The sequence below is a fragment of the Lethenteron reissneri genome, chromosome 14 (assembly GCF_015708825.2).
Source record: "Lethenteron reissneri isolate LAM-NWPU_2019-01 chromosome 14, ASM1570882v1, whole genome shotgun sequence".
Classification (NCBI taxonomy): domain Eukaryota; kingdom Metazoa; phylum Chordata; class Hyperoartia; order Petromyzontiformes; family Petromyzontidae; genus Lethenteron; species Lethenteron reissneri.
Window position 1 is genome coordinate 7,765,219 of NC_083792.1, and position 17,845 is coordinate 7,783,063.

The 17,845-nt window shown below is 45.1% G+C and overlaps 1 protein-coding gene across 5 annotated transcripts; it reads left to right on the forward strand.

Moving 5' to 3' along the window:
- Positions 1-3,016: 3,016 nt before the first annotated feature.
- LGMN (legumain) lies at positions 3,017-17,779 on the forward strand. Of its 5 annotated transcripts, none has more exons than XM_061551460.1 (15): positions 3,017-3,105; positions 3,259-3,318; positions 5,458-5,622; positions 7,467-7,564; positions 10,391-10,472; positions 10,909-10,994; positions 11,461-11,536; positions 12,130-12,192; positions 12,311-12,377; positions 12,968-13,086; positions 14,057-14,146; positions 15,338-15,541; positions 15,690-15,860; positions 16,292-16,359; positions 16,554-17,779. In XM_061551460.1, the coding sequence occupies exons 3-15, from the start codon at positions 5,488-5,490 to the stop codon at positions 16,591-16,593; spliced, it is 1,299 nt and encodes a 432-aa protein (XP_061407444.1). In that variant the 5' UTR covers positions 3,017-3,105; positions 3,259-3,318; positions 5,458-5,487; the 3' UTR covers positions 16,594-17,779. The 5 variants fall into 5 exon arrangements, with proteins under 5 accessions (XP_061407444.1, XP_061407448.1, XP_061407447.1 ...); XM_061551464.1 differs by having other exon boundaries at positions 3,052-3,105; positions 5,468-5,622; XM_061551463.1 differs by having other exon boundaries at positions 3,076-3,094.
- The last annotated feature ends 66 nt before the right edge of the window (positions 17,780-17,845 follow it).

Below are 17,845 nucleotides of genomic sequence, written 5' to 3' on the forward strand. Positions count from 1 at the left end.
GCATAAAATGGTATGAATGTAAAAAAAACCCGATTAAACATAGCTCACATTACTCAAAAAATTTATACAAAACACGCAGATGAACGTATTAAACAAAAAAACTAAACAAAACGAAGGCTACCAAAAAAAGACCCAACGAAGAAGTCCTCTCTACATGTTAATTTGAAAAAAATTAAAGGGACTGGCTCCCTACGTAAGATGGCCGCCGCCACGTGCGTTTGTGTTGTTGACGTCACGGGGCACTCATTCACGTGGAGCTGCCACGCCGCTGCCACGCAGGGAGAGGCTACTCCCATCACTTTTAAATCCCCACAACCCACGGGCACATTATTTTCTAAGGCTCGCGAGTGGCTCAGGCCAACACGCCATGGCAATTAACTGATGGTGTGGCTTCAATTGAGGAGGCATTTCATACTAAGAAATTATCCTGACCCTGCGTGTGGCCAGAGGCAACCCCGGTGGTGTGATCAGCCCACGCGAATGCCCTTTGCAAATCATCTTCATAGATGGACGATTCAAGACCTCCCAAAGTAGTGCGATTGTGGGCATGAAGCACCCCCCCTCCCCCCCATTAACTCTGGAGTCTGAACCATATCGTAAACTGTACATAGTCTGTGCTCTGTCGTGGCTAACAGACGTATCTTGACACTGCCAATTAGTTCCTAAAATTGCTGACGTACGCAAGATGAGAATGGTTGTCCAATAGTTGAATTGAATGTAATATCTTTCTCGAGAGCATAAACGTATCTGTGTCGAGAGTATACGTACATACCGTACGTAGTATAACGATTTCGGCACGATTGCGCATATTCATGGCCTCACCTGATGATGGTTGCTTGTGTTGCGATCGAAACGTCGTGATCCATTACCTTCGTGACTTTACCGAAAGAACCAAAGAGTATGGATTCCTGCAGTCACGAAAGCTTAAAATCAACATATTCATGGTCTGTTTTGCTTTGCAACGCGAGTTTGTCTTTGGAAGCGTTTAATTTACCAATTTCAGGTGGCATGGCCCAGCGGGGTATCCCGTGTGTCGTTTGTTTGCAGAGATTCGCGGTTCGACCCAGCAGCCCGCACTGATTAATACTGCAGGTGCATTAACCATATAATTCCACACAGTGGACGTTAAATATCCCTTGACGTCATTCGCAAGAGCATGCCATTGTGTGCCGGCAACATTGGTCCAAGTTTGAAAACAAAATACAGGACTGTCCCTGCAAATTACTCGGAATAATATCAAGAGCAATCATCGCTCCCAACTGCAAAAACTTGGCAGGATCCTCCTGAAAAGAGTCATGAGACTCTGAGGCAAAACACGTTTGCACAATGCTAATATGCCATTTGACTCATGTTTTGCGCAAACGTAACTTTACACTTTAGCTTCGTTCATATTGGATCATCTTCATGAGTTATCCCCCCAGGCCCTAACCCCTCCCGCTCCTTAGGGATGGAAGAAGAGGCAATGCATAGACGCTTGCAGATAAACAGCCCTTGCAAATCCACATTTGCTCAGCCATACTTCACCACCAGCTGATCAATGCGGGTTGGATCGGTTTGGAGATCACCCGGTGGGACTTATGATGCAGGGTGGGTGATGCAGTGGATTATATACTTATCTACGGCTGCAGGTACTTCAGTTTGATTCCTGGTCACGCCTGACATCAGTAGCAAGCAATATCGAAACCGAACCTGGCCTTCCACTAGCATTTGATTGACAAATGCCTCTAAATTGTTATTAGATGAGAGTACTGTATAATACATTCAACTGGTGAACGGGTACGACAAATATCTGTATTGCAGGTCCAGGGTGGTGGGATAAAGTGTGGGTATATCCTCGACTTCTTACAAGACGTCTGCCCAGTGTGGAAGACGAAGCCAACGTACCCCCCTTGGATGGGTTCTCCAAAGCTCCCCTCTAGTGGCGGTCCTTCCATCAGTCGTGGCATGAGCGAGAAATTTCACGGTTGAACTTTAGCCTACATTGGTTGACCATCAACAAAAACACTTTTCTCAAAAGTCTTACAACTCATGTTTAGTGTCTCCTTGGGTAAAGACTTGAATAGCAGACCATAGATCCCGGCTGTATAGTAACAAAAAAAACCCGACTAAAACACTCTAGGTATTTCGACTACAATACAATTTCCAAGAATTCAAAACAAAAAACCCTAGAGGTATAAGCAACCTCTAGTCTGGCAACGTTTATTGTCGGAATGGGTTTGGCCAGTGGGTGGTGCTAACCCGGTGGTCCGGCAAACCAAAATAACAAGAGACGACATTTTTAAAAATGGAATGCGGTAACAAAAACCCCTCAATATGTAAAGATTCCCCATTGCATGTAATGAATACGAGACGGTGTGGTCCTTAATAAACAACGCCACGACGTAGGTTTGGCGACCTCTGGCAGCAAACCCAATGTGGTCCCAAAGCGTAAATATTTTTCGGCGCATCACCAGACCACAAACATGCTGAACAAGCTGCGTGATGCTGTTTCATTCCATCACGGTTGACTTAATTTAGATATCAGAATAATTACTGTAAAATGTATTATATTGAATTGTATTTTTTTAAAATTTTCTATAAGAGTTTGCGTCTCAACTCATGTTGTTTTCCTTGATGTGCTTATACTCATGTCAGAATCCACTGTGGCCAAACTGATAAAAAAATAAGGACTGAAACTACTCGATCATGGCCCCACTACTGCGGAAACTTGACAGGGACCCACTAAAACTTGATTTGACCCGCTAACACGGGTGACAATAATTTGTAAAATGTGTCAATCAGGGCGCAGTCACTGGGCGTCTTGAGTCAACACTGACCCAGTGACTCTACGATCACAAGACCGCTGACATCACCTAACTCATGGCAACTTGCGTGGGTTTTTTGCACATTTTACAATCTCACAACAAAAGCCAAAGGGCACCCAAAAGCCACAGGGGACACGCGAGTTGCCATTGGCCCGACCGGCAATCGCTGCTCGCGACCCGATTGGTCACTTTGCCATGTGGGCGTCACCCACCGCAGCAGCTTCTCAACCCAGACAGCCACAAACACAATCCGTGTTGCCCTGCGCCCAGCCAAACCGAGAGGCGACTGAGTGTGTGACAGGTTTGATGTCACACAACACCGCGTGACAGCCGGTTCGTTAAGTCCCGGCTGTCCGACACGTCTAGTGCCTTTTCTACGTCTCGGTTACAGTTTTTTTGTTTTATTTAAACGGACGTTGTTTTTTTTACCTTTCGATTTGTGTCAATGGTTTAGGTTTCACCGAACCAGCAGCTGGACATCATCCTTCCGTAATCTTCTAAGCGCGTTCTAAAGGTTAGTACTGTACACTCGTTACATCGCCATTCGTTTGCCGTTCTACATATGTGTGTGTGTGTCTGCCAATGTTGCCAGCCACTGCTCGCAGCATGGTTTACAATGGGATTGCGTTTCGAGTAACATTAGCTGGTCGCAATCACAATCGAGCGAGCCCTTTGTTCGACCACCACGCTGGGGTTGAGACTAAGGCCGCCGCCGTCGTCTCTGTCTCTACCACGTGGAGATTTCTCGTCCCTGGGCTTCTTGTCAGCTCTCTGTGTGTGTGTGTGTGGCTGCATCATTCACAACAAAACACCGGTGACGATTTTATCTGAACCGGTCCTGGGCCTCCCCTAGGTCGACCCGGCCTCAAATGAGTGACTTGGTGCGGCGTGTAAATATTGCCAGGGAGACAAAGGCGGCCGGGTGCGGTTGCTGGCCACCCACCCCCTCGTGTGTCGGCCCGGACTTAATAGGTGCTCGCTAACAGCACTTGCCCCAACACACTGTGCTAATTGTGTTTAGTTTGGTTGACCCCGCAGCGAAAGGTCAACGTAAAGTCCATACAAGGCTATAAGAGGGGTCTTTTGTCTTTGTCTCTCACTCACAAACAGGGCCGATCTCGTTCACACTGGGCAGACGTCTTGGAAGGGGTGAATTGTAAACACCTTTCGATTTAAAGCTTTCGTGATTGCAGGGATTCATCTTCTTGGTTCTTTCGGTAAAGTTACGTAGAATGGAAATAATAAAATAATAAAAATTGAAAATAAAAGAAAAAATAATGTTATATGCTTTTATTATGTTTTATTTTTTTATTATTTTATTATTTCCATTCTATGTGACTTTACCGAAAGAACAAAGAAGTTGTAAACACTTGTAAAGGAGCGAGTGTTGCTTTGTGGATTCAAGAGCTTAATCCGACTCGTACCAGTTAGGCAGCTACAGAGTATACAATTGCAACATTTAAGGCTCCATAAATCGGACTGTAAAGACTAACTTGATAAACTACATAGTTTACATATCTTTGTAATTTGAACATCGTACATCCACATAACAACACACCACAATCGTTATCCTACGTACATTATTTTTCCGTTTTATATATCGGATTAAAACCTGGGGCTATATATTTATTTTAAAAAAACATTTTATTAAAGATATTTTTTATTACTTTTTAAATATATTGATTAACGCGATCTAACCCAAAAACGTTTATTATGAATATATTAATTAAGTTTTAGATAACAGTGAGAATTATTTAATGCAAACCGAATGAACACTTTACGAGTCGTGTGCGATCGACGATGCCTTCTTTTGTTGTCGATTTGACCCGCGGGCTGTTTTCAACAGATGTCCAAAGAGGTCACACGCCCCTCCTCCACTGGCCACACGGTCCATGGCGCGGCTATTTATTTATTTAGGTCATGGCCTTTGTCTCTTCAGACAGGATCCTATTTGTTTGACCAGGGAGTTGTCCAAAACAGCCCTTGGAAATTTACCCCATGCCTTAAGTCTTGTGTATTCTAGATTTGAAGTTTTCGTGACTGCAAGGATCCATACACTTTGGTTCTTTAGGTAAAGTCACGTAGGTGAAAAATATAATAACATTTCAAATTAAAATGATAAGAATTTCATTTTATAATTTAGTTATTTTTATTTTAAATTGTATTATCTTGTGTATTCCTTTAGGCGTGCATTGACTTAGTCCTGGGGTCGGAAACTTAAATAACAAGAAGAGCCATATTTTTCCAATTCAGTAGGAAAGCGCATTCCAAGCGACGCGATACGTGTGAATACGAGATGGTGATCCTTAATAAGTAACGCCACAAAGCAGCCCTTAAATAGCCGCAGGTTGCGAACTCCTGGCTTAGTCAATATGAATTCAGCAGTAATATATTTAATCCACTTTTCAGTTTTTAAATGTTGGTTTGAGTGGTGCCAGTATGTACAATGCAATTAGGTCAAGCAATCGGTGACGAGATTATCTCAGTCTGTAGATTTTATCTCGTCACAGTCATGCTCTGATCTTTGGTGGGCAGTTCGTCATTGCTGGATGATTATCGTCCACTCGCAGTCACTCACTGTTGGTTAAAAATGAGAAAAACACTCGAATATGTTGGCCCGCTAATTACGGTAACAAAATTAACCACCGCGCAGTTCTGTGCAGGAGACATCCAGCCTGCGAGGATGCGTGCCACCCTGCTCATGGTCCTCGTGGCAGGAGCTTGTGCCTCTGCGCTGCCCTTCAGTCCAGAACCCGGGAGGAAGAACTGGGTTCTCATCGTGGCCGGCTCCAGTTCCTGGGACAATTACCGCCACCAGGTAAACAGCACTGCGTGGATATAACACGTGGATACAGCGATGTACCGGTGCCTCGCCGACTGATATTGAGAGGGGCATCCCTGCATCCATGAACCTTTCAGTTTCATTTATTTGGTATAGCCCTGTGAGCCATTCGGCTCTTGAATTGGGTGCAACCGCAACAAACAAAAAACAAAAACATGGACAAGAAAACATCTTAGAGTGACTACACGCAAAGAGAAAAATGCAGGCAAAAAAAACAGCGTCTCGTGGATTCAATGCCTGACCAAGGCTCGCAAGCAATACCTGAACCAGTGCTCCTGGCTCCCCAACACGAACTGATGGACGTGGTTGAATTATGGTCAAACAACTGCCATGACTGACACGGCATGGAGACTGGAGAGGGAGTCATCCATCAGCGGATTGACAAAGGGATTAAGGGGCCGTCGATAAATGACGTCACACACCTATGGGGGGAGGGGGGGTCAGACATTCGTGACGAGGGGGGGGAGGGGGGTTTGAGAAATGTGACGTCATTTAAGTACAGCTGAGGTGGTCTTATCAGTGAATGGTTGTAAGGTCTCGGACAGAAATTGGGCCAGTTTGTAGGTGGGTGAGTCAATAGTGGAGACAATCAAACTAAGGGGTGTACCCTCTTTATGGATTTTTGGTAAGCCATATAATCTGGGTGGTCTAGTAGTAGAGGGTTTTAAGGAAATCCGCTTGGGTGGTTCATTTAAAGATGTAGAATAGGTGAGGATATTGTTGGTTTTCGTAACGAGGCTGTTGGTGGAATCTCTTTTAATATTTGGATAGCTACCATCATTAAGTAGGTCCTGATTTTTGTTATTGTATGTGGTTTTGTCCATGATTGTGGCATTGCCCTTGTAGGCTGAGAGGATGACGATGTCATCTCTCTTTTTTAATTGGAAAAGCTGAAAGCGCTCATCCTTACTGATGTTAAGTTAATCAGTATAGCCTGCTGTAGAGTTGCGTCATAGGCAGCAGAGGGCATTGCAGTAAAATCCATTGTACTGCCCCTGTACTTCTATGCTCCCGCATCTGGAAGGAATGGAGGTGGCATCAACATCAGTGGATGTGATGACCTCTTTAACTTGAATTTTTGTGGTTCTCCAGACACAAGTGGGCACATATTTTGATTAGGGAGAGGGTGTTTCTGCCCTAGGCCTCCACAATTTTTTTCTCTGGCGAGGTTTTCATCGAACATTTATTTGGGGGCAGAGCTAATGATGCAATCCAGTCGAACCTGTCTAAGTTGGACTAATTGGGGGAGAAAGCGCATTTACGGTTATGGGGGGACGTCCGGCACACTGCAATTCCTGACACACTATTAGCATAAAGCTTCACCACATGGTAGCCTGATACATGCAGGTTGACTGCAGAACGCCGTTTCCTACCACACCCAGCATAATTCTCCGTACTTTTTCTTGGTTCTTTCGGTAAAGTCACGTAGAAGGGAAATAATAAATTAATAAAAATAAAATACAATTCTCACGACGTTTCGGCCACAACGCAAGCAGCCGTCCTCACGACGTTTCGGCCACAACGGAAGCAGCGGTCCTCACGGCGTTGTGGCCGAAACGTCGTGAGAATTATTTTATTATGTTTTATTTTTATTATTTTATTATTTCCCTTCTACGTGACTTTACCGAAAGAACCAAGAAGATGAATCCCTGCAGTCACGAAAGCTTTAAATCGAAATTTAAATCTCTGTACTTTACTGTGATTGTTTTTGGTTGTCTTATCCCTCGGCTGATCCCGAATTCTCACCCACTTAAAGTCTGGCTTCGAGACGTTATACTGTAGCGTGTGCAAGCTCAGCAGTTCTGCGATCCTTCCTCTAGGCCGACGTCTGCCACGCCTACCAGGTCGTGCACAAGCATGGCCTTCCAGACTCTCAGATTGTCGTCATGATGTTTGACGATCTCGCCAACAACTCCGCGTGAGTATCGAGGGTCTACGGTCCCACACTTTGCTCCTCCATGCACAGAGGTGAAAAAGCAGCCACAGGACGGAATGCGCCGAAGGGGACATTCACTGGCGAGTTGGAGTAATGAGGATGAGCTCTTGTGCATGTGATTGGGTGGGTGGCCGTAACAACTTGGGGAAGTATACATCCAGCAGTAGATTGAACATGGCAGATGATGATGAGACTGTAGCGTGGGCATATAAAATGTCGTCCGTGATTAAATTCAGATCATTATTTATAATCGCGATTTGTTAAACTGGTTTATCTTCAATTGTTAACAAATATAGGGTTTTTTTTAACCACGGTAAGCTTAAAAACAGACAGTTACAGAGCTCGTAGGAGTTACATTATTTGAATTCCGTTTCCAAAAACGATGTCACCCCCTAACGGCTGATTGAGGCAAGAATGGACACCAAGTCGGGTGTGATGACTGTATTTTCCTGTGAAATATGGGGCAGTTTTTTTATTTTACAATAGCAATATTGTTAATTGGTTCTTTACCCTTCTATCTGGCAACAAAACTGACACCTTTTTGCAAGGAGTCATGTTTGCATAGACCGCAATACCTGCAGTCATAATACAAACAAAAGAACATAACTCTGATAATGTGCACTGTCCTTGAAGTTGATTGGTCCACACCCGAGACAGCTTTCCTTCGAGCCTAGTCTCATATGGGTTGGACCAGATGACGCCAAAAGGCGCACAACTCAAGGACAATGCACCATCAGAGTATGAGAGCTCGGGGCAAGCATCTACACTATGGGGACCTCATTTGCCAGTAAAAATATGATAATTGGTTCTTTACCCTTCTATCTGGCAACAAAACTGACACCTTTTTGCAAGGAGTCATGTTTGCATAGACCGCAATACCTGCAGTCATAATACAAACAAAAGAACATAACTCTGATAATGTGCACTGTCCTTGAAGTTGATTGGTCCACACCCGAGACAGCTTTCCTTCGAGCCTAGTCTCATATGGGTTGGACCAGATGACGCCAAAAGGCGCACAACTCAAGGACAATGCACCATCAGAGTATGAGAGCTCGGGGCAAGCATCTACACTATGGGGACCTCATTTGCCAGTAAAAATATGATAATTGGTTCTTTACCCTTCTATCTGGCAACAAAACTGACACCTTTTTGCAAGGAGTCATGTTTGCATAGACCGCAATACCTGCAGTCATAATACAAACAAAAGAACATAACTCTGATAATGTGCACTGTCCTTGAAGTTGATTGGTCCACACCCGAGACAGCTTTCCTTCGAGCCTAGTCTCATATGGGTTGGACCAGATGACGCCAAAAGGCGCACAACTCAAGGACAATGCACCATCAGAGTATGAGAGCTCGGGGCAAGCATCTACACTATGGGGACCTCATTTGCCAGTAAAAATATGATAATTGGTTCTTTACCCTTCTATCTGGCAACAAAATTGACACCTTTTTGCAAGGAGTCATGTTTGCATAGACCGCAATACCTGCAGTCATAATACAAACAAAAGAACATAACTCTGATAATGTGCACTGTCCTTGAAGTTGATTGGTCCACACCCGAGACAGCTTTCCTTCGAGCCTAGTCTCATATGGGTTGGACCAGATGACGCCAAAAGGCGCACAACTCAAGGACAATGCACCATCAGAGTATGAGAGCTCGGGGCAAGCATCTATCATATTTTTACTGGCAAATGAGGTCCCCATAGTGTAGATGCTTGCCCCGAGCTCTCATACTCTGATGGTGCATTGTCCTTGAGTTGTGCGCCTTTTGGCGTCATCTGGTCCAACCCATATGAGACTAGGCTCGAAGGAAAGCTGTCTCGGGTGTGGACCAATCAACTTCAAGGACAGTGCACATTATCAGAGTTATGTTCTTTGTTTGTATTATGACTGCAGGTATTGCGGTCTATGCAAACATGACTCCTTGCAAAAAGGTGTCAGTTTTGTTGCCAGATAGAAGGGTAAAGAACCAATTATCATATTTTTACTGGCAAATGAGGTCCCCATAGTGTAGATGCTTGCCCCGAGCTCTCATACTCTGATGGTGCATTGTCCTTGAGTTGTGCGCCTTTTGGCGTCATCTGGTCCAACCCATATGAGACTAGGCTCGAAGGAAAGCTGTCTCGGGTGTGGACCAATCAACTTCAAGGACAGTGCACATTATCAGAGTTATGTTCTTTTGTTTGTATTATGACTGCAGGTATTGCAGTCTATGCAAACATGACTCCTTGCAAAAAGGTGTCAGTTTTGTTGCCAGATAGAAGGGTAAAGAACCAATTATCATATTTTTACTGGCAAATGAGGTCCCCATAGAATAGCAATATTCATAATTATTTCCGAGATTTATTTTTACGGAAACTGCTTTGCATCTGTTCCTCCCAAACACGCGTGATTGTCATGACTAACTTGATTCTCCAAGTGAAACTGCACACGTTGGCTTGCGGATAATAATCAACACAAGGGTTTATACCACTAACTAAACGCGGTTTGTCAGCAAATAATTATTCAATGTCACCAGCAGCCCACTGGAAGGGTATCTTCTGTTTAACTCATGCCAACATCCACTTGCCACGTCATCGCAAAAATATTACTGTTAAAGTGATCAAACGAACGACGTCTGTGGTTTTCGAACACCGTTCATTCAGTCTAGCTTCCATATAAAAATAAAAAAGCTGAACACAATAGTGGAAAGTCGGTGTCTTGTGTCTTCATTTAGACTTCCCTTGAACAAGCCTGTCCTGTATTTCGTGTCCTAAAAAAATGTAAAGCGCTAACAATCACAAAACGTTTGGCAATTTGTCCCAGGAATCCGACTCCAGGGAAGATTATAAACCGACCCAATGGACCTGATGTTTACAAGGGTGTGCCCAAGGACTACGTCGGAAAGGTGGGTTGAGAGTCTGTTGATCGTTCCGCTGGTTGCGGCGCTCACAAATAATTATGTGCCCCCAAACTCGTCGCGGTAGGTATAAGACAAAGGCTGGCGTTTCTATATAAATACAGTGTCATTTTTATATTTTTTAAACAATCTTAAACTCCTTAAATATACGCTTTGTTGTTCGGAGTAAAATAATGGTCTGTATGATAGCGTAGTAGCTGGAAATAGGCCCATCTTCTAAAAGCACAGTTGTGGTATAAGCAACACATCTTTACATTACACTGTTGGGTTGGGAATGGCACAGGGTAACTTCTGACACAAGCACACGACCTTAGATATGAGCACACTTTGGCCTTCCTCCCGTGTGGTGTGCTTATATCCAGCCTCTGCCGTGTCTGTGAATGTCACGGGCGAACAAACTGCTGTGAATCTTTCCTGCGCGCAGGACGTCACGCCTGAAAACTTCCTGGCTGTGCTGCGGGGAGACCGTGACGCTGTCAACGGAATTGGCAGTGGTAAAGTTATCCAGAGGTAAGCCCAAAAAATAATATTCGCCGTCGATTCACCCATTGCGACGCTGCCATCGGGCCTAATGAACAACCTGTGACCCGGCCTTGCTGTCATGGGTAGCACACTTAAGACTTGCAATCCCAAAGCTTCATTCCCCCAGCCCACAAGTTTAAACGATGGCAGCATGAATGGGTGCACCCCCCCCCCTCCCCAGTCAGTCGATAAGCAGGTCATGTGCGGTGGGGTAAAGTGTGGGTATTCTGACCTCTTTCAAAGACGTCTGGCTAACGTGGAAGAGTAGGCCAAGTAATCTAATCTTAGAGGGAGCTCTTTAGAGTTCCCTGCAATTTGCTTGCTCACTTTTACCAAAATCTTTTTACATTCTACCGGCTGAAAAGTATTTATAAGGAATGCTCGCGTTGAATGTGTATGTTGACGGGTGGATGTTACCGCTGACTTGGCCTCTGTGCTTTGTGTGTCTCTGCAGTGGACCGGACGATCACGTCTTCGTTTTTTTTACTGATCACGGGGCTCCTGGCATCCTGGGCTTCCCGGATCAAGAAGTAAGCAAAGTGGATAGAAATATAACCTTGGAAGAACTTGAATGTTGAACTGGAAATTGATTAATCTTGATTTTAAGCTTGCGTGACTGCAGGAATTCATACTCTTTGGTTCTTTCGGTAAAGTCACGTAGATAGAAAAACAAATAATAGATCACGACGTTTCGATTGCAACAACAAGCAACCGTCTTCAGGTGAGAAAGAGAAACAAGCCGCTGTGACGGGGCATTATATAGATCCGAGGGAGGGGAGGGGCTGCCGTAACGGGCGAGAGGGTGGCGGTGAAATTCAAAGAGGGAACAAGGTTAGAACAATTTAGAAATGTAATGCAACTCAAAGAAGTCGGCCAACACTACAGTTAACACTTTACCTGGTTGATCAACGTCCTTCCAAAGCTTGCTTGATGTAACGATCGAAACGTCGTGATCTATTACTTATTTTTCTATCTACGCGACTTTACCGAAAGAACCAAAGAGTATGGAGATTGATTTTTTACTTGGAAACAGGGCGCCGAAAATGTGCCCTTTAAAATGCTGCACTCCTAAAATGTATTAACAGTCACATGTGACTTGTTTTCTCGGTGAAATTGTGTTTAGTTGCACGTGGAGGATTTGAACAAAACAATCCAAGATATGCATGACAACAAACAGTTTGCCAAGGTAAGAGTTCTACGTGCCCGACAATCATTTTGTAAGTATATTAGATGCCTTTTGAAATTGCGTTGTGACTATACAAGCGAACGTTTCGTGTAAATCTTGTGTCCCTGCTCTTGTGTAGATGGTGTTTTACATCGAGGCCTGCGAGTCTGGCTCGATGATGATTAACCTGCCCAGCGACGTTAACGGCAAGTACATTTTATCCTACACCTTGGCCTACAAGTAATGCCCTCGGATCTTGATATCGTCAAATAGTTTTATTTTCCCGAAGCCGATGACCGCAATGAATCGTGTTTTGTTCTTAAGGAGGTTTGTGTTGGTGTGTTCCCGAAAGATAGAGCGGTTACACATTTTTTATTTATGTTTGTGTGCAAAGTGGGGCTCTTCCATTTTGCATTAATGGTGTAACGCCTGCCTGTCTGCCGTCTGCTGTGGATTTTCACCCACGTTAACATAACTGCGTATCATTTAAATATTTTAATCTTGTCTCTGCTTCTGGCCATATTAACTCCTCGGCAAGAGGTGGCACAATCCTGAGGATACTTGGCACCTGGACCTAATTAGAACTGCGTGCAAATGTGAAGCATGGTGGCTCTGTGATATAAAACGTGCAGCTTGCAATTTTTCACTCTTGATGTTTCTCACCCTCACACAAAGCATCTTGCATTGCACGAGCGCGCATACCGCACGCGAAGCATTTTCTAAAAGCGGTGGGTTTTTTGGTGTCCATCTCTCTCTCTCTCTACAACTTGACATGCTTGGCACTTTCACCTCACAGTATACGCCACGACAGCGGCCGGCACAAACGAGCCGTCCTACGCCTGCTATTACGATGACGATAGGGAGACCTACCTCGGAGACGTGTACAGCGTCAAGTGGATGGAGGACAGCGACTCGGTTAGTTCATGAGCTGAGGGGATCGGTCGTATGTGCGTGCGTAAGTTGAACTTCTGATATATAACACAGAAAAATAATGTACGTAGGATGAGTGTTGTATGTTTTTTATGTGGATGTACTATGTACGAATTACAAACATATGTAAACTGTGTAGTTTATCAGGATATCGTTTACAGTCAGATTTATTTTACCTTAAATGTTGTATAGCTGCTTTATTAGTACGAGTAGTATGAAGCTCTTGAATCTACAAAGCAACAATCGCTCTTTTACAAGGGTTTACAATTCACCCCTTCCAAGACGTCTGTCCATTGTGGACAAGACGGTCCTTTTTGTGAGTGAGACCAAGACAAAGATCCCTCGTAAAGCCCTGTATGTATGTTGAACTTCTTTCGCACCGTACGTAGCCAACCGTGCTAATCGGAGGTGCGGGGGAAGTACAAACGAAACACAAAAAGCATTTCTAAGAAAACGACTGTTCATTCTGTATCGATACCACCTGGGGTGCCAACTGCTGCTCCGTGTCCACCATGAGCAGAAAGCGTCACGTCAACCATGTGGTTTATAGTCACGCTTCCTATTTCATTTTTATATTCTGTACATGTTTTGTATCATGTGCGGTTTTTTTCAGCACGGCTTTCTCTATAAAACGTAGCAAGGTACCAATTGATTAAACATTTTCTCATCAACGGCTACCTTGGTGACGTTGCTATTACACAAATTTGTGATCTGGAGACGAAATGCTCCCAAGTAATTATCGTTAGCATTTGCCACCATGGCGGGTACCAATATGCCGTTGTTGGGCCAATGGCCACGTCACATCGCACGTGAACTACCATTTGTCTCTGCTGTTATCCAAATTGTGTCTTTGAAGACACTTGTGTGCGTTTGTGTGACAAGACATTCCAATGCAGGTCAGTTCGATGGAATGAGCTAATGGGATATTTTTTGTTTTAACCATAATCATTTCCAGGAAGACTTGTACAAAGAGACGATACACAAGCAGTTCAAGATCGTCAAGGAGGAAACGAACACGAGCCACGTGCAACAGTACGGCGACAAGGTGACCCACGCGTCGTCACGGACAACGCTCGCGCATCAAAACCCGTTGGCCAGGACAGTCTTGTCACAGCTCAGACTGTCTGCGGTCTTGTCTCATTTTCATCGAGACTTACCGTCTCCTTGGATTCGTTTTTCACGCGTGCGCCGTCAGTTCCCATAATACAGCGGTTGCAGTGATGTTTTGTGGGAGGAATCGCATGTCAGGACGGTAGAAATTGTGGATTAGATGGTGTGTGGTTTCCTCACTACAGCAGTGGCTTAATATTGTAAGCTTGAGACTAATCAACTACTCAATGGCTAAAACGTAAGTCACTTATGAAACTGCGATTGACTCGTATGTTCACGGCAAAACAGAGAATGTGTGCATGCCACATGTTTTAACACAATTCATGCTTGATGGAGAGCTCTGCTTATGCAATCTTAAAATTGTTGGCAAGACGAGGCTGCAACTCGCCCATCGTCCTGCAACATGTTGCGAGTCACTCCCCCTTCTATTTCACTCATGCCTCTCATCTCACTTGCCTCCTACGTGACGACTTAAGGCCATCTGTCAGAAAAGAGTCCGCCTTGCCCAAATAACTGCACCTTAACATTAGGCAGCCCTTAATCCACTGTTGGATTAAGGCCTCCCCCCATGCTGCGTTGGTGACTGGGGGTTGTTCGAGCCATATGTAACCACGCTGGTCAGTGCAGATTGGTGAAGGGGTGTATGCCCATGACCGGTGGCGAGCTTTTAACTGCCTCGCCTGGTAGGCAGGAGGTCGTGGGTTCGATCCCAACCCTTACGCTTGTATATTTGGAGTTTGCATGTCTCTCCCCGTGGTTGCATGGATTATTCTCCCGAGTCCTCCGGTTTTTACCTCCAAATTTTAGAAGCAACGTGCGTTTTAGAGTATTTGTCTGCGATCACTTTCCACGCGGTAAGCCACTTCGTTGAGCGATCATTTGTGGCCAGGTCGCTTCTGAAAAAGGGCTACATAGCAGTGGGCCTTACCTGGTATAATATAAAAAGTTTTATATCACTGGCCACTGACGTTAGCCGTGGCCGAGAATGACACTCAACCCATCAGGAGGATTCATAGCGCAGTGCGCTCACCACCGCTCAACGGTTTAAAAGCGCGCACGGCGGTGAGTCGAGCGTCATCCCGAGTTGGAGGCTGCAGTGTCCATCTCATCCGTTGCGCTCGTGCAGACAATCTCGCACATGAAGCTGGTCGAGTTCCAGGGCGACCTGGAGGCGGTGCCCCCGCCGCCGCTTGTGTTGCCGCCTGCATCCGTGAAGGACGCCGTCCCAAGCCCCGACGTGCCGCTCGCCATCCTGGAGCACCGGCTGAACGCGGCACGCGACCCCGAAGTGGCATCGCGCATCTTCGCCGACATCCAGACGCTGCTGCAGGTGAGGTCGTGGCCGCCGTCTTTGCCCCCACTCCCACGCCTCCCATATACATAGTCAACTGGGCTAATTGGAAGTGCGGCAGCCGCGCGCACGGCCGGGACCTGCGTTTAACCCGATCGCGCGAACTCTCGACTCGTCGTCCGTGCAGACGCGGAAGCGCATGGAGGAGGTGGTGAGGGGCATAGTGGGGCTGTGCGCCGCCACTCCCGAGCAGGCCCAGCATCTGCTGGAGTTGCGCCAGGACCTGAACGAGCACGGCTGCTACCGCACGGCCGTGACCCACTTCAAGAGCCGCTGCTTCAACTGGAGCGACCAGAAGGTATCCGCCGCTAGGGGGCGAGCGGCTCGCGGTCACGCGTTACACACGAGAAGGGATAGAAGACACGCTTCCCCCACCTTCGCCACCCACCCGCTCCCACCCCAGTTGTTCACAGCGGAATTAGAAGACGTTTGCCAAAAGACTGGATTGGAGTAATAAATGCATAAACGTGAACGGGGAAAATATTAACGGTCTCCGATTTGGCAATATCCGTCTTCGTTTACGAACAAATGAAAACGAATTACAGGAAGTGATAGTTAATAAAGGTCTGCGAAGTGGGGCTCGAGATAAAACACGAGCGAAACAAAAGTTACGAAACGTGCGTGCACTCCTATGCGTACAGGTAGCGGAAGGAAGCGAGGCTTGGTTGACATCGAGGGCGGCGCGTTATCGCTCTTAACGATTCGTTCTGCTTGCGTGCGTGCCCGCAGTACCAGTACGCTCTGCGCCACCTGTACGTCCTGCTCAACATGTGCGAAGAAAAGATTCCCATCGGAAGGTGATTGTTAACTTTTGTGAATATCTAAATTAAGCCGGCGGTGTCTGCGATTGGACGCGCTGCGCTAAAAGCAAATATTGGTACGGTAACTGTACTGCTGGAAGGTCGTCGGTTAGGTTTTTTAAATTGAATTTTGTATCACGTGCTCATTGAGGTTCACCTACAACGGCCGTTCTGTGCTCTTTATTTCACAGAATCGAGGAAGCCATGGACAAGATGTGCCTTGCACTGTGAAGGGAAAAGCTAGAAGGAAGGAAAGCTTGAGTTCGAATTTCAGTGAATTTTAAGATCAATAATGATTCAAGAATAATTATTCTGGTTAATCGTTGGGATGGGTTTCAGATTTGTAGTTTTTTTGGATATCAGGTTTGTGGATTCTTTGGCCCAATTTGGGATTTTATTTCCCACTTTCAAATTTACGAATTTAAAGGTCTTCAACCTGCCTGACTTGTTTTCGCACGCAATTGAATCTGTTGAATCACTTTTAAATACGAATCCTGCAAAATATTAACATTAAGTTCCATCGGTAAAATTATGACATTTTACGTAAACATTTCGATGTCACGTGATGGCGCTTTTGGCGGAAAATAGCGATAAAGTGCGGTGACTTCCTGCGATGTCCCATTTCCATATCCAGTCCCTGCTTGGCTTTTAGATTTTTTAAAGATTGTTTAAAAATAACTGGAAACACACCCCTACCTTATAGTATTTACAGTCTTAGTATAAGATATACCACTACTAACAGTAGTTTATTTTTAACTTGCACATATGGCGTGAAATTGCTTAACGCTGACGGTTGTGCAATACATGAAATCCTTTAAAGCGATGTTACTGTTGCTTCTAGATTTTCTGTTGCTTCATAATGTCACAATGAGACAAGAATGTGGATGGATCCTTTCAAAAAAGATAACACTGAGGTTCACCAGCCAAAAAGGTCAAACAGATGAATAACTTTCAGCATTCATTCAAAAACATGCTGCTAAATTGCCAGGACAGCTCTTTCTCATACAGTAACACACCCTGCTGATGAGACCGAGAGAGTCGAAACCAATCCAGGTTTTGCCTTGCTCGCACAAACGGTGCTGGGAAACACTGCCCACCAAAGCTTTTTGGTTGACAAGACTACCTAACTGTTATTTTATTTTTGACGAAGAAACCAACACCCCTTGTGTGTTCATTCTGTCATTACCCACAATCCACAACGACAGCGTGTACTCGTGTGTGCGGTTTACGCCCGTATGTGCATAGGTATTCTGAAGAAATTGCTGCACGCTGACTATTACTTGACAATGTTAAAACATGTTTTAACTTTCCTTTGAGCCATGTCCTATTCTGTTTTGTTAATCTCTTGCCATTTGGTTTACGATTACTCATTTTAAGTTTTGTGGTGTTACAAATCAAAATAAACGTTTGAACTCAACCCCAACATTGCTACGTGGAGTTTTTTCAACGCAAAGAGATAAAAACGCATCCGCGAGTTATTCTG

What these genes read in the sequence shown, in the direction of transcription:
- LGMN (XM_061551460.1), top strand. Translation starts at nt 5,488, where the DNA reads ATGCGTGCCACCCTGCTCATGGTCCTCGTGGCAGGAGCTTGTGCCTCT. An exon ending in GATCTCGCCAACAACTCCGC is followed by an intron (nt 7,565 to 10,390) that starts GTGAGTATCGAG and finishes AATTTGTCCCAG; the next exon opens with GAATCCGACTCCAGGGAAGA. An exon ending in GGATGGAGGACAGCGACTCG is followed by an intron (nt 13,087 to 14,056) that starts GTTAGTTCATGA and finishes AATCATTTCCAG; the next exon opens with GAAGACTTGTACAAAGAGAC.